The 15954-nt window shown below is 32.4% G+C and overlaps 3 protein-coding genes across 5 annotated transcripts; 2 read left to right on the top strand and 1 right to left on the bottom strand.

Moving 5' to 3' along the window:
* LOC114188089 (cellulose synthase-like protein E1) lies at positions 1 to 5147 on the top strand. Its single transcript, XM_085675318.1, has 8 exons — positions 1 to 545; positions 1455 to 1776; positions 2056 to 2196; positions 2445 to 2576; positions 2680 to 2892; positions 3040 to 3270; positions 3940 to 4287; positions 4421 to 5147. Exons 1-8 carry the CDS (start codon positions 274 to 276, stop codon positions 4976 to 4978), a joined length of 2217 nt encoding a protein of 738 aa, XP_085531444.1. The 5' UTR covers positions 1 to 273; the 3' UTR covers positions 4979 to 5147.
* Positions 5148 to 5934: 787 nt separating this feature from the next.
* Positions 5935 to 7536, top strand: LOC114188091 (transmembrane emp24 domain-containing protein p24beta2-like). 2 transcript variants are annotated; one of them, XM_028076613.2, is made up of 5 exons: positions 5935 to 6195; positions 6505 to 6720; positions 6883 to 7069; positions 7164 to 7271; positions 7398 to 7536. In XM_028076613.2, exons 2-5 carry the CDS (start codon positions 6517 to 6519, stop codon positions 7526 to 7528), a joined length of 630 nt encoding a protein of 209 aa, XP_027932414.1. In that variant the 5' UTR covers positions 5935 to 6195; positions 6505 to 6516; the 3' UTR covers positions 7529 to 7536. The 2 variants fall into 2 exon arrangements, with proteins under 2 accessions (XP_027932414.1, XP_027932413.1); XM_028076612.2 differs by lacking the exon at positions 5935 to 6195 and having other exon boundaries at positions 6499 to 6720.
* A 91-nt stretch (positions 7537 to 7627) lies between these two features.
* On the bottom strand, positions 7628 to 10728 carry NOI (RPM1-interacting protein 4 (RIN4) family protein). 2 transcript variants are annotated; one of them, XM_028076614.2, is made up of 3 exons: positions 10479 to 10727; positions 8691 to 8879; positions 7628 to 8003 (listed from the first exon to the last, which is right to left on the bottom strand). In XM_028076614.2, exons 1-3 carry the CDS (start codon positions 10482 to 10484, stop codon positions 7965 to 7967), a joined length of 234 nt encoding a protein of 77 aa, XP_027932415.1. In that variant the 5' UTR covers positions 10485 to 10727; the 3' UTR covers positions 7628 to 7964. The 2 variants fall into 2 exon arrangements, with proteins under 2 accessions (XP_027932415.1, XP_085531446.1); XM_085675320.1 differs by lacking the exon at positions 7628 to 8003 and adding an exon at positions 8119 to 8198 and having other exon boundaries at positions 10479 to 10728.
* Between the last annotated feature and the right edge of the window lie 5226 nt (positions 10729 to 15954).

Raw genomic sequence — 15954 nt, 5'->3', positions numbered from 1 at the left:
CATGGTTGTCTTGTCACTTATCAATAAAGATCCAAACTTTGAAGAAGTTGAGGTAAAAAACTTTCCTAGAATTCTGGTCTCTCATTTGCTAGGAATAGACATTTTGAGGTAAGTGAAGTGAGTACAATTGTTTTTGATTTGACGAATATCTGAATATCAATATCAACCACAAAAGAATCGTACGAACTTCGAACTCTACTACCATGGTCTTCATCATAACAATGTGTTGTGTATTGCATAAATAGTGGAAGAGTTAAGAAAGTAACAGAAGATATGGCAGAGATGGAGTATTCTCCATTGTTTGAGACAAAGAGGGCCAAAGGAAGAATCTTTTACAAGCTCTTTTCTTTGTCATTGTTTGTGGGAATTTGCTTCATCTGGGTTTTCAGAGTGAGTCACATACCCAGAGAAAGTGAAGCTGGGAAATGGGGTTGGATTGGCTTGTTTTTTGCTGAACTATGGTTTGGTCTTTATTGGCTTCTCAGACACCCCTTCAGATGGAATCCTCTCTTCAGGGAACCTTTCAGACGAAGGCTATCTCAAAGGTACACCATGCACTCACTGGTTTACTGTCAAAACAGATCCAAATTTTACCCATTATCATCAATTCAAGTTCAGTAACATCCAAAGCCATAACAAACCTGTGATTAATTGATCATGAATAACATCATTAGTATGACAACTTACTTCAGTTACTAAAAAATAGTCTCATTTCTTTCTTCTAAATTCTTCTGTTTGAGGTTCCACTTCATCTTATAAACTTGTGACATTGAGGTAAGCTAACTTCATCCCTTGTGCTGGAAACTCTAAAAAGAACCATGTAAAATTTCCAAAAATCTAAACTTCTTCCATCTCTTTAAATTTGTTCAACTTTTTTAATATTAGTTCATTTTTGAAGTACAAGATGATTTATTTATATTTTAGTCAGGCTTTGCCATAGGCAGTGTGAGGTGTAAAGTTTATGAAATGTTATAGGATTGATAGATTTTGTCTATGGAAGAAAAGGTGAATTAGGTACCCATTTAGAGCATTTTGTCATGTGGGGATACCCTTCATCAAGACATAAGCACAATAAACGCTGTGTGTTCTTAAACCAAAAAACACAAACACCTTTTTCATTTGATTTTTCTTTATAGTGGTGTGCCATCAAAATCATTATACTTTTTTGTTTATGGACTCGCCAATTTATAATCAAATACTAAAATTAAAAATACATATATATGAATTTTTAATTTTGAAACGAGAAATTTATATACTTAATATGTGTATATGATTGATGAAAATAAAATTAAAACCAAATCTTTTAAACTTATCGGCTTCATAGGAAACTAAACCGATAAAACAAGTATATATAATATTTCTTCTTCTTTTTCCTTTTAAGCTTTCTTCTTAGTACAGTGAAAGTCCATAGAGAAGTATAAAACAGAGAAATAAATTGTATGTTATTGAAACAGATATGAGAAGGTGTTACCAAAAGTGGACATCTTTGTGTGCACAGCAGATCCAGGAATTGAGCCACCAGTGATGGTTATTAACACAGTGCTATCAGTTATGGCTTATGATTATCAAACAGAGAAACTCAGTGTGTATCTTTCAGATGATGCTGCATCAGATGTTACCTTCTATGCTCTCTTAGAAGCTTCTATCTTTGCAAAACAATGGCTTCCATTCTGCAGGAATTTCAAGGTGGACCCCACCTCACCAGCTGCTTATTTCAAAACTATTCACTCATCCACTCACCCAAATGCTCATGCCAATGAGTTGCTCACCATCAAGGTCACTTCTTTTCTGCTATTTTATTTGCTCTTTTATAACTTTTTTTCAGTAAAGATAGTCTTAAATCAAGTGTTTTTACCTCATCTAGGTCAACTTTAGTAAATTTAATAAGATATACAAAAAGTTTGAAAAAAATATCATTTTTATCTTATAAAAGAATGGCAAGAACTTTTCATAAACCTTATCCACTTTTTTGATTTGATTAATGATTACAAACTGTTTGACATATGCAAAAAATTACCATAAAACAAATCATTAATATATGGAATTAAAGTGCAGAAATTGTACCAAGATATGGAAAGTCGAATAGAAAATGCTGCAAAGATGGGTAGAGTACCAGAAGAAGTACACTCAAAACATAAAGGGTTTTCATTGTGGGATTCATATTCTTCTCGAAGAGACCATGACACAATTCTTCAAGTAGGACACTTTCTCCTATGCATTTTTGGTTTATTAAACTACCTCTTCTGATAACCAATGTATAATTTTAACAATATTTAATGATCCTCATTGGTCTCATTAACTAATATTTAATTTTTATTTATAGAGGCTAACATGATACTTCACTTAACTTAATATTATAATATTAAAAGTAATGTTTGAATATTAATGTTTTCTGTGTACTGCTATACTTATGCCAAGTATAATATGCATTACTTTCTTTATAGATATTACTACATGAAAAGGACTCGATTGCCAAAGATGTAGATGGGAATGTTATGCCCCTATTGGTATATTTGGCTCGTGAGAAGAGACCTCAAGTTGCACATAACTTCAAAGCTGGAGCCATGAATTCATTGGTGTTGTATATACCTTTCATGCATTACATTTATGGTAAGGGTTATGAAAGATGCTGTGAAACTAATCATTGGTTGTATTGTGTGTTCTTGGTCCTAAATGCAGATAAGAGTGTCATCAATGATTAGCAACGGGGAAATTATCCTTAATGTAGATTGTGACATGTACTCAAACAATTCTCAATCTCTAAGGGATGCTCTCTGCTTCTTAATGGACGAAGATAAGGGTCATGAGATTGCTTATGTGCAGACTCCACAGTGTTTTGAGAATATAACGAAGAATGATCTATATGGTGGTGCTCTACGAGTAGTTTATGAGGTAAATTAGTTGATGATTTTTGCTTATCAAACCAAAGTTGTTCATGAATCATGATTAATTTGCATTGTTTTCTTTGTCAAAAGGGCACTCTGCTATGTAGATTACCTAAATGAAAGTTTGTGATGGTTTGAATTTTGAACATTGAAGGTGGATTTCCATGGTTTGGATTCACTTGGCGGGCCTTTGTATATTGGAACTGGCTGCTTTCACAGAAGAGAGATACTGTGTGGGAAAAAGCTCAGTGACCGATATAAGAAAGATTGGAATGAAAACAAGAATATTGGTGATATGAAAGAAGCAGGCTTGGATGAACGGGAAGAACAATCAAAGGCTCTTGCTAGTTGTACCTTTGAGAAAAACACTTTATGGGGAAAAGAGGTCACATTCTTTCTCCTTGTCCCTATATCAAGCTCTTTGTTATTGTGATAGTGATTGTATCATATTTAAAATTAATAAATAAATGTGTTTGGAAATACAATATGAACTAGAAATAAGATGAATTTAGAGTATATAAGTAGGTGTAAACCTCACTTTACAAATCAATTTTGTTGATTAAGTCAGGTTTAAAGTCTATCCTACTGAAATTTTTTGTTTGTTGGACATCTAGTAATGTCTAGTCTCACACTCGAGATGCATATATCTCGGTGGAGTATTTTGGAGATTGTACATTAACTAGAGATAAGTTGAATTTAGAATATATAAGTGTATGAAACCTCATCTTACAAGTTGAATTTAGAATATATATATATATATATATATATATATATATATATATATATATATATATATATATATATATATATATATAAAAGTGGATGAAATCTCATCTTACAAGTTAATTTTGTAAGATTGAAATAGGTTTAAAGTCAACTTTTAAGAAAATAAACGTCACTTTTTTAAGTGGTCATGTAACCAGTTTTTAATTTTAATCTTCCATGCATGATTACATAATTTAGATATATAGTTTTTTTCACGATAACAAAGAAGTTATCTATAATAGTGTAACAATGGCTAATCTATTGAAGATATATGAATATTTGATTGCAGATGGGAGTGCTATATGGTTGTTCATTAGAGGATGTTATGACAGGATTGTCTATTAAATGCAGAGGATGGAAATCAGTGTTCTATAATCCTCAAAAGAGAGCATTCTTAGGTGTAGCTCCAAACACCTTGCCACAAGCACTAGTTCAGCATAAGAGATGGTCTGAAGGATGCTTTCAAATTTTGCTTTCCAAGCACAGTCCTGCATGGTATGCTTATGGATTCATCAGTCCAGGCCTCCAAATGGCATATTGTTACTATAACCTATGGGTGTTTTTAAGTTGGCCAACTCTATATTATTGCATCATCCCTTCACTCTATCTCCTCAAAGGCATTCCCTTGTTTCCACAGGTATGAATGTGATGTGAGAGACCTTATTCATAGGACTGAATCTCTCTTTTAAGATAATAGATAAAATCATGTGAATGTTTGTGTTTTTAGTTTTTGACATGGCATCACAATTTTACCTTGTTGCATTGATCAGATGTCAAGTCCATGGTTCATACCTTTTGCATATGTGATTCTTGGCGATTCCTCTTATTGCTTGATGGAGTTTTTGTGGTCAGGAGGCACGATAAAGGGTTGGTGGAATGAGCTACGGATATGGCTGTACAAGAGAACAAGCTCTTACCTCTTTGCTTTTGTTGATACGATCTTGAAGTGTTTTGGCTTTCAAGAATCAAGCTTTGTAGTATCTGCAAAGGTAGCAGAAGAAGAAGTTTCCCAACGATATGAGAAAGAAATCATGGAGTTTGGAAACTCATCCCCAATGCTCACTCTGCTAGCAACACTTGCATTGCTCAATTTGTTTTGCCTTCTTGGCATGTTCTTCAAGCAAGTGTTCATCAATGAAGAGGGTCTCAGAATTTTTGATGCAATGGGATTGCAAGTTCTTCTAAGTGGGGTTTTGGTTCTCATCAATCTACCTGTGTACCAAGGACTCTTCCTAAGAAAAGATGAGGGAAGATTACCAAATTCCGTTGCAGCAAAATCCACAGCATTGGCTCTAGGTGCATGTGCCTTCTTTATTTCCCTTAGTTAAGATGTTTCATATTTTCAGTTTTAGTTTTCATGTTCTTGATTTTTACAAAGTTCTACTTTTTACTGAAATAATTTAGAAAATGTGTACCCTAATCATGACAATTCACCAGTAGTGTTGTGCCTTTTTATTCAAGTGATGAACAATTTGACCTTTTTATTTGTATTTGTCATTCAGTATTACAAAATACACAATTTTCTCCCCTGTATTTAACCTAATGGTTTAAAAAACACTATATACCAAAATCATTACATATTACACTAACTTTTTAACTGTTTGAATAATGGTACACCGTTTAATTTTATTAATGAGGGATATTAATGTAAACCTTGAAGAAAAATAATTATGCAGATTCATGAAACTTAAAATGGTGATAAGTGGAATTTGCTCAATATATATTAATTTTAAATATTTTTTTTGCAAATTAAAATAAGAGAAATTAGTAGAAGATGATCATTGAAAAAATTTCTTATTCAAACAATAACATAGCATATGAACTACTACAATCAAACAAAAGCAGCTTCTTCTTCAACTTCCATAGTTTCAACAAGCTCCCAATAAACTTCAAATTTTCAAATTTGCTTTTTAATTTAGGATATTTATATTTAATCTAGAGACGTTTTAATATAAATCTCTATTTCAGATTTTGAAATATAGAATGGTATTGAAAGAATGAGAATGACGATTGAAGGGAGCACGTTTGATAGAAGAGAGACAATGGCGCGACCTAGGTTTTTTGCTCTCCTGGGTTCAATTCACACCTCATTTGCGCAATCAAAAATTTGGGATTTGGTTCAATTTGGGATTCCAGCGTGGACAACAAATGTCTAAGTCAGTAACTTAAAAAAATTATTGAAAATTATATTTAAAAAAGCCACATGTGTCAAATAATTGTGTCAAAATATCATTGTTGTTATATATAGATATAGACAAAAAAAATATCTCTTATATATAGATATAAATATATAGGTATAGATTCATTGTTTCTTATTATGTTATATCAATACTTTACAATCTCCTATTCCTATCTCCTCCTACATTATAGTCCAACACGTGTCGTCTAAATTCGAACATGATTCACATAATCGTTAAAAACTTAGACTTCGAACTTTCAAAACTGCTCCACAAAACAAAAACCCATTTGCGTTCCTCTATAACTTTTCCTCGTACAATCCTACAATTTTCAAATTCGTTTGGGAGCAAAATATTGATAAAAGAAGGTAACATTCTTCAAATTTGATCCTTGCATGTATGTTTCTAATCATGTTGATTGATTGTTATGAGATCCGTTGATTGAATGGTTAAATTCTTAATTTGGAATTCATTTTCGAGAGATATCCATTGTTGTACGTTTTAGAAGTTGCTATGATGAATGTGAAAATCATGGAAATCAAAGGACCAGTTCATCATATCAAACAATGTGGCTTTTCAAAAACTAATGGATGAAAAAATTATGATGGCAATGGTGCAAGTGCAAAGAAAGTTTTAAGCTTACTCACTTGAGTCTTGTTGAATATGTGTGAATGAAGGTGGTGATAGAGATGAAGGTAGGGCTATCAAATTTTGCGACTGCAATGGTAATCTTTTGCAGCATGAATGCAGTGCTTGGGATCAGATTTGTGATTGACAGACGTGACTGTTTCTCTCATAATGTTCAGTACGAAGGGGATAGAGTTCATGCTTCATTTGTTGTCATCAAGATTGATGCATCTTGGCAATATACTGATGATGGTGTAGACCTTGAGGTAAGCACTGGCAAAGATATTTCAGTGAAAATGTTTTCTTAATAAGTATTACATGTGAGAACAAAATTGTGAATTACCAGAAATTATTACATGTCCTGTCTGTTTGCATTATAGTTGTTGAGAAATGAAGTGTTGACACAATAGTTTTTGTTGGATATTCAGGTGAGGGGACCTGGTGGTGAACCAATTCGAGATTTTCTTGACATGACAAGTGAAATATTTGAATTTGTGGCTCGAAGCACCGGACCCTATCGCTTCTGCTTCAACAACAGGTCTCCCTATCATGAAACAATTGATTTTGATGTCCACAGTAACCACGTTGAATTTTCTGATCATCATGCAAAAGATGGTGAGACATACATGAACTAATTAATCAATTTCATACATTTTTGCAACTGTGGACCCTCCTTGATTGGTGAGTGTTCACATGTTGATCTTTGCAGAGCATTTAACTCCTCTGTTTGAAGAGATACTAAAGTTAGAACAAGCTCTTTTCAACATTCAGTATGAACAGCATTGGCTTGAGGCTCAGACAGAACGCCAGGCAATAGGTACATCTCGTATCATGTTGAGGTTCTATTGGTTTAATTTTTTGGATTCATGTCTATAGACCTGATTAGCGTGGATGCAGATAACATATCTAAGATTTGAATTTATTTGTTGACTTGCAATTGCAGTAGGCAGTGCAATGAGCTCGAGAACGCTTCACAAGGCGCTACTTGAATCGGCAGCACTAATGGGGGCCAGCGCCCTCCAAGTTTATCTTCTTCGTCGCCTCTTTGAACGAAAGCTTACTACTACTGTTTAGAATCAACTTTGTTGGCCTTTTATATATAGGCTGCACTCACATACCAGATTGTTGTAATAAATAGCAAGATATAAAACTTGATCGATCGGAGGAACGGAATCAAAGGGGAATAAAATGAGTTCATAAAATAGGATTTGTTTGATAATACAAGCAATACAATGTGACAAGCAACGCTCTAGCTCATAGCGCAAGACAAGGCAAAACAGGAAGCAACCCCGGCTCCTAATAATAAACCACAACACTGATACACACACAAATAATAGTTTGTCTCCTTCCCTTTACCCCATTGCAGCTCACTTTTACAGCACATAATATAAATTCCGTAGAATTCGCTCATGGCTCTACAGCCCTTATCTTTGAGAAAATACTGTGAAGCTAGTTACACATAAACATTGTTTCTGTTCAGGCTTTTCAAAAGAGCAACCATTGCTATCTGTCATTCGGCAGAAGGTTGCATGCAGCAAAACCATTTTTTCTGAAACCACGTAAAATCATTCATCAGGAGAAAACCACAAATATATAAACTGACTGGATTAAAATTTGACTGCTCCACATCTTAATAACATCTCAGTATCACTATCTAAACCTACCACAATCTAATGCAGATCAATTTCTGAGCAATCTGCTCAAACATACTTCATTTCAAAGGTTCACAAATAATCAGTGCTGGCTGGCCAACCATAGACAAATTATTAGTCCAAATAAAATATACGCACATCTTTTCCTCTTTTGTTTTGGATTTGGCCAATCTAATCTTTTTAATTTCATCTTAATCAGAGTTTGATACAAGACCAAATATATTTTAAGCAAGAGTGAAATACTAGAAACTGATAAGAAAACCCAGCCAAGGTTATAACTCAAACTAAAAATCATGGTTTCAATACATCTGGGATTAAGTAGGCCAGATTAGTCTAGCACATGCACATCTTGTCAACATATATATGGAGTTACTTTGCCGTCCAACAGTTTCTCAATTCATGCAAAAAACACAACAAGCATATATATATATGGCACATGGTGAGCACACATCACAATCAACATTTTTTTGCAAGGTTAAACTTACTCTTGTAGATGGGCAAAAACATGCCATGGTTAGATTATGAATAAAAAAAGTTATTTGTGTGTCAGGTTAGTGAGAGAAGTTTACTAAACAACATCTTACAGTCTGAGTTTTCCCAGGATCTACTGCAGGTTTGCTGTGAGGATCAGCGGCAGTCTTTGCTGGTGACTCAGGATTGCCACCTGTCTTTTTTTCATCCCTTGCCTTATTAAATATCACTGTGAACCCCTCAGCCGAGGCTGGATCATTGACATCCCATTCGCCAAATTTTGGTAGTGGCCGACCCTTTTCCTGTGTGATAATTAGATTAGCCAATGCAAAATAAAGACTAAAATGCATTGAATTAATTCCTTAAGATTCTTTTGGACATGATAATTATAAACTCTAGACAGAAAGCTGATAATATAATAGGTTTTCTGCCTACTGTAAATGTTTGATGTGAATACTAGTATAGATTATATGGGTGTTTATTAAGAATAGAAGAACGGAGATCAAACACAACACATAAAAACAGAGAAATTTAACTAAATGCTAGACATGATGCCATGTGGATAATTCTGAGGTCTATTCACAAAAATTGTTCTTCCGAATTCTTATTCAATCTCCAGATAGATTGGTTCTAATTACAATACTTTTTTGCTTATCCATGATACACCACTCCCACTAGGTCAAGTCCTCATTTTTAATTTGAACAGCTTTCTTGGTAAAACTAATTACATATGATTTGCAGCTCGTCCACAAACCACATAATGTTCCCTCTACTTTCTGGTTTTTCCGTATACTAACAGTCATTCATTCCTTCGCTGCCCACTGATTTAATATCTGTAGTTTGCAAACTCGGCATCCATGGAGAATATTGGATTTGTCCTGCTAGTTAGGAAACTGGAACAAATTCTATAATCTATACCTTCTGTGAACATCAACCAGGGTAGGGCTCTATGAAATTGACAATTTGTTAGTTATTTGTAGTTTTCCCTAGCTCCTTTTCACTTTTCTATGGTTAGTTTTTTTAGCACTCTCGTTTCCTTTACTCGGATTACTTATTTTCAAGTGATAAACTTCCCTATCTCCCTTTCTGATTAAATTCTATTATTCGCTAAAAGAAAAAAAAAAAAAAAAAGTCCTCTGGCCAAGTTGTTTAAACAACAAGAACAGAAGTGCACATGTCGTAATTCATGAAAAAATACAGGAGGAAAAAATACAACAAACCGTGAGATAGTAATTCAGAAAAGGCCATGTTGTGCCAGAACAAAACAACTGAAAATACAGTAACTTAACCCACTCAAAAGAAAAAGGAAATCAACTATAAATCACAACACCTCCGATCTACGAATTCCGATACTGATAAGCAATAACAGCCTTCACGATTGAGAAGTTAGTAGAAAAGAAATCAACCAAAGCACTCGGTGATCCAAATATAGAAATAGAAAGAATATAACAGTTAAACCACATATTCAAAAACAAAATTAAAGGCAAAACTAAAATATCTAAAATATTTACTTAACCACCACTCAGCAGCAACATCCCAAGACTATTCAACTCTAGCACACAACCTACAAGGATCGAATCAGAAAGGCACACAAACTCCACGGAAGACTAAAAGCATGCTAATCCGAATAATTCAAAGACACGAAACCAAAACTCAAATAATCGAAGAAGGATCACAGCATCAAAATCCGGAAATGTAAAACAAAAAAGGAGAGAACAAACAAAAAAATATAGCGGAAAAGGGGTAAAATTAACAAAAAAACAATATGGAAAACACGAATCAACGACTACTGAGGAATCGCATACAACAGCTCAATACAATGATCAGAGAGAAAATCAAATCAATTGAGAAAACACAAATCATTGCAAAAACAACAAAAATAGAGAGAAAACAACACATACCGACATCAATACTACGAGGAGGTGTTTTCAGGGAAGAGAAGAAGAACGAGAAAAATGGAATTAATAAGAGGAATCGGAAAGAGAAGAAAATTCTGAGAGAGAAAAAAAGAGAGTGGGAGAGATAAAAAGAGAGAATATTGGAGAGAGAAAGTGCGCGATGACGATGAAGAAGAGAGATAGAAGCTGTAGCAGAAGAAGAGGAAGAAGACCTTGTTGTGACTTGGGGTTGGGCCGAAAGTGGGCCTTACGGAGTTCGTAACGCCATTGGCGGAACGTCGTTACGTGTTCCGCGGGGACAAACAGATGCCGTTAGAATAAGCGTCATTGCTGACGTGGCTTGGGGAAAGGAACGGAAGAATGAGCTGGCAAACGGTTACGGCGTGAGGTGCCGTTGCGTTCTTTTTTTCGATGCGTTTTCTTTCTTGGTTCTGAGTTGGTCACTTTTTTTATGATGAGCGTATAAAGATACCTTTTCAATTAAGCAAATCTAAATGCACTATGCTTCATTAATGTTGATGAGTGTATTTCAATTTAAGAAAATGTGATCATTTTAATCATAATTATTAGATGCATCCTTTGTAATTTTATTTCTTCTCTTATAATTAAGCTAATCTAATACTATATTATGATATGAATATCATGTTATTACAGCAGCACTATGTCAGTTATTATAATTAAACCTTTAAATCTATTTTAAGATTCATTTTCTTTAATGATAGATTTCATCTTAATTTCTTTAACGTATTCCATACTCGCCAGCTTTTTTTATTTGGATGTTATGAGGGTTTCACACATGGACGATTTATTAAAAAAAAAAATCTTAGTTGAAATATAATTAAATATTAACTGTAATTATTTTATGGAAATTTAAATTATTATTTGCTACTTTGTTGAAGGATATTACTTTAAGTATGAGAAAATTTTGAATTATATTTCTACTTGAAGTAGTTTATGATGTAAGATTATATACGGTATGGATTTATTTCTTCATGAGGTGGAATATGAAGACAATGAATGAATTAAAGGGAAAGAAGGAAAAATGAAACAATTAATATTTTTGTAATTTTGCACATAGAAGTTCTCCATATAAACATAACATTTTATATATATATTTTGTAATTTTGCACATTTACTAATTATAATTTAAATCAATATAGAAAATTTTCTTAATTCTATAAATGTGTCAATCACAGGGGTGAATTATATTGTCACAGCAAGTAAGTTGTAATTGAATTCTATTTTTTCATTAATGTCATATCCATATTAATAATTATTACTTATTTAATATTTTATTGGCATCGAATTTCAAATACAATAAAATAACATTTTTTGTCAATTAAAACTTCATGTAATATTAGTTAGAAAATCTAAAATTTACTTTTAATTCATGAATATGATTAAAATAATTAAATTCTCCCATAAAATATTTTAATAAAATTCCTTTTTTATTAATTAAATTTTTAAGAAAATAATTATTATGGCTAATGTATAAGTAAAAAAAAAAACTATGAAAAACCTTTTGAGACCCACGAAAATAGAAGGTGTGATATTATTAGTATGGATAAGAAACCCACTCCAAAATATTAATACAATTTTCCCATAATAAATCATTCCAAAATGTTTTCATTTTATGGTAATCATAAAAAAAAGAAAAAAAAAACCATGACATGTTAAGGCACATGGGAAAAAGAGTTACAAACCCTATTTTAATCATTCAAAGTACACAAAATAAAATAATTTATTTCTTCTTTTAATTATACCTACTGCTTAATACACTCTCCTCCAATAGTTTTTTTTTTTTTTCTCAATTAAAAAGACAAATAGCCCAAAGTAATGGTAATTTGGCACTTAAAATCAACTTTCCCCTTTGCAAGCTTCACCAAAACTCAACAACTAAACTATTATTGAATGTAAACAAGGAGTGGAATTCAGCATTGATTTTTCGTATTTCAATGATTATGTTGATGGATAATCCTCTAAACCTCTTTACTTTGTGATAAATAATGTTTAAATTTTCTTACCTTGTTTAAATTAAGCTACTTTTTGTCTAGTTTAAATTATGTCGTATAATTCTATTTATGTTTTCTTATTTAAATTATATTTTACATCAAGTTTATGTTGATTTAAATTATGTTAAGAGTCTGACTTAGTTATTCAACAATAAGTGTAAGTTGATGTGAACTAATGTTTATGGATAAAAAATATATATAATACTAAATTTAGGTTCTTATATGAATTTGCTTGCTTTTAATTAAATTATAAGTATATATTAAAAAAATGTTATTGAATTAATATGAGATAATAATAAGTTTTTTTTATTAACAGGCTCAATATTTTTAGATTAAGAGCATACGATATAGGTAATTAGTAATTTAAACTTTCTAAACATACATGGATTCCTAATATTAACTATAAATCTGAGTAACACATTTTTTATAGAAACTCTTTCTTAATTAACATTAATATGATAAATATAATGGAAAAAAAATGATTTGAAATATTTAGTAACAAATTATGTGGAACATAACAAATAAGTTCAAATTGACAATAATAGAAGTGATTAAGACTTCCTATTAGAAAATGATACCTTACCAACTTATGTATAGGGATAAGAATGTAAGGTGTTGAACACTTAAGTAGTCATTTAGTATTGCTCCACCTTACATAACTCATAACATACATGAGTCAAAGAATGGACTAACTCATCCATCCCATAATGTGTTTTAATTATTCTATTATTTTATTATCATATAGCATTGTTTGTGTGTTAAATATGATATGACTAAATAGTTTTATTTATGAATATAGTAATAACCTAAATACAACAACACTATTGCAATTGTTTGTTATTTATGCAAGTTTTCTATATTGAACAACATTATTACATCATCACCCATCTCTCTTTTCTTACCCTCCACCCTCCACGACTTTTACCTATCATAATTTTCCCTTTTAATTGAAGTTTCCATAAAATATAATATTTTGGTTCAATTTTTATTATTGGACCTATCAAACTCATTTATTGAACTTCTTACAGGTGTATATTTTTTTCAAATTTTACTCTAGATATTTTCTTTGGCTTGAATCATATGGTTAATTTTAAATATAAGGATACACTTGTTTATATGTCTGTCAATTATGAATTTGGAAAATGGTTGACCCTGACAAACTAGATTTTACTCATAGACTTTGTTGTTGACATTAAAGTTGCTCATAAGAGAAACAATTTGAATTCCTTCTATTTGTCATCAAAGATCGCCTTATTAGATTCACTGACAATGAATAAAGTTTACATTGATTCTCTCATTCTTTACCCTATAGTTAAATGTATGTGTCCATTCAAATTTGGTTATATAGATGATTACTTAATTTAGTTGGATTTTAGTTGAATTAGTTCCATTTGAAATTGGAAGGTTTATGTGCTAAACTTATAATTAGTTTGTGATTGTTGGGCAATTGAGAAACTTTAGGGATGTGTTAAAGCATAATATAAAGTAACCCACCATACACAAGGACACTCTAGACTCAAGTACCTAGATTTAGGCATTAATGTACGATTCGTGGTGGTTTTTGCACTTGTGGTGATAAAAAAAATATTGCTCGACCTGAGTTGGTACACACAAGGTTAGTCCTTTTAATTGTCATAAGAACCTTGGGGTCGTTCTTAATAACCATAACTTTGCCTCTCTCACCACATAACCCATTCTACTGTACATGAGTCTTGAATGGGTATTAGAGTATCAGGATATACCTACTGACTGCTTACATCAATGCATACACTAAATTTGAATGTAGCGGATAACAGCGGAGCACGTGAACTGATGTGTATTCGAATCCTAGGAGCTAGTAATCGACGATATGCTTATATTGGCGACATTGTTGTTGCTGTAATCAAACAAGCAGTATGCATACACTAAAGGAAAACTTGTCAGGTTTTACAGAGGGGGTTTCACTAGGGAGAACAACACCAATGAGATATAAGTCTAACCACATAAGACACTGACACCACTCTCAACCCAAAACCTTAAGGCAATGAGTTTATGGGTCTTTATCCTTATATAGTGCTCTACTTTCTCAATTCTGGTCAATGTGGGACTTAGACTCACACTTGGATTCCTAACAACTATCATAGAATCTCCCCACGAGACCCTTGGAATTACCTCAATCACATACTTTACTTCATCATACTTATCTTGTATAACTCAACTCATCACACTAAAACATACAACATCCTTATTCCCCAACCATTCATCATTCGCAACACAACACATCATTCCCTTCAAATAAAAATAATATATATATATATATATGTATATTTTACAATCCCTATATCACCCAAATGGTTCATAAGCTTTTATTGAATCCCAAATTAATTTGCACATTCTCACACAAGTATTTAAATATGCAAAATTGTAACTTGACAGCATAGGTACAAACTATTTGGGATTTTAGAAATAAAACTATAGGTTATGCAAGCGTTCAAAATTTATGTTCTTATATTCAAATTAAATATAATTGAGTTGGGAACGTAACGAAAAAAGAATCAAATTAATTGGATAGCTGAAGAAAATGTTATGCAACGAACAAACAACAAAGCTCAGAGTTGTCAACAACCTAATATAAGGGAATCTTACAAGAAAAATGCTCTCACTACAGACAACAAATTCAAGATTTGACTAGTCAAAGTGAAGAACTTTGTGCCTAGGACACACTATTAAAATTGTAGCTTTATCTGACGATTAACGAAATGAGAATCACAATTTTCAAAAGATTGTTCAAGGTTGAAAAAAGGGTGGCGCCTAGCGGCCTAGAAGTGGCACACAACACTAACAAGTCAGTGAGTTCACTATCTGGATTGCACCTAACAATATCAATGTCACCCAATGTTATACCAGAGCAGAAAAACATTCCTCTTTGAGCTTAATTTGTGTAATTTGACACTTCGTAAGTTACTTCCACTTGGTAAATGTTCCCACACTTAAAATCTTGAATTTTTTAACTCAATCTGTGTCATTCTACTTAATTTAAGACTCTCACTAAGGCTTTTGAGGACAACAACATACCATAATTTCTATGCATACAACCACTTTAATGAAATTTCATAACATCAAACAAGTTCAACAATTGAAACATAGTGTAGACAAGAGTAAGCTATAATTCACAATTCAAAAATCATAGCATCCAAATTACATTCAATAACTAATAATTAGAACAAACACAACATATAAAAAAACACAAAATTAGCTTTCCCCCCTTCAAAGACAACTAAAAACTCTAAGAACCTCGAGGTTGTCTCTAAACTTGCGAAAGCTCTACCCCTAGGGACAACGTAAAGATGACCATATTGAACCATACATACCACAAATTCGCAAAGAGTGAAAACAAGGACCTTGGGGTCATATGCAATCTAAGAAAAAATCGCATGTGTTTCCAAAACAAATTGGGTATTGAAGGACCTAGAATTTTGACTTACTTA

The sequence above is a fragment of the Vigna unguiculata genome, chromosome 6, assembly GCF_037176805.1.
Source record: "Vigna unguiculata cultivar grain cowpea cultivar isolate G323 ecotype 2 chromosome 6, ASM3717680v1, whole genome shotgun sequence".
Taxonomy (NCBI): Eukaryota; Viridiplantae; Streptophyta; class Magnoliopsida; order Fabales; family Fabaceae; genus Vigna; species Vigna unguiculata.
This window is presented reverse-complemented; position numbering and strand designations above follow the sequence as displayed.

Coding starts and splice junctions, on each gene's coding strand:
- LOC114188089 (XM_085675318.1), top strand. CDS start 274: ATGGCAGAGATGGAGTATTCTCCATTGTTTGAGACAAAGAGGGCCAAA. Junction 546..1,454: donor AGACGAAGGCTATCTCAAAG/GTACACCATGCA, acceptor TTATTGAAACAG/ATATGAGAAGGTGTTACCAA. Junction 2,577..2,679: donor CTGGAGCCATGAATTCATTG/GTGTTGTATATA, acceptor TCCTAAATGCAG/ATAAGAGTGTCATCAATGAT.
- LOC114188091 (XM_028076612.2), top strand. CDS start 6,499: ATGAAGGTGGTGATAGAGATGAAGGTAGGGCTATCAAATTTTGCGACT. Junction 6,721..6,882: donor ATGATGGTGTAGACCTTGAG/GTAAGCACTGGC, acceptor TTGGATATTCAG/GTGAGGGGACCTGGTGGTGA. Junction 7,070..7,163: donor TGATCATCATGCAAAAGATG/GTGAGACATACA, acceptor TGATCTTTGCAG/AGCATTTAACTCCTCTGTTT.
- NOI (XM_028076614.2), bottom strand. Junction 8,004..8,690: donor ATCCTGGGAAAACTCAGACT/GTAAGATGTTGT, acceptor ACGTGGTTTCAG/AAAAAATGGTTTTGCTGCAT.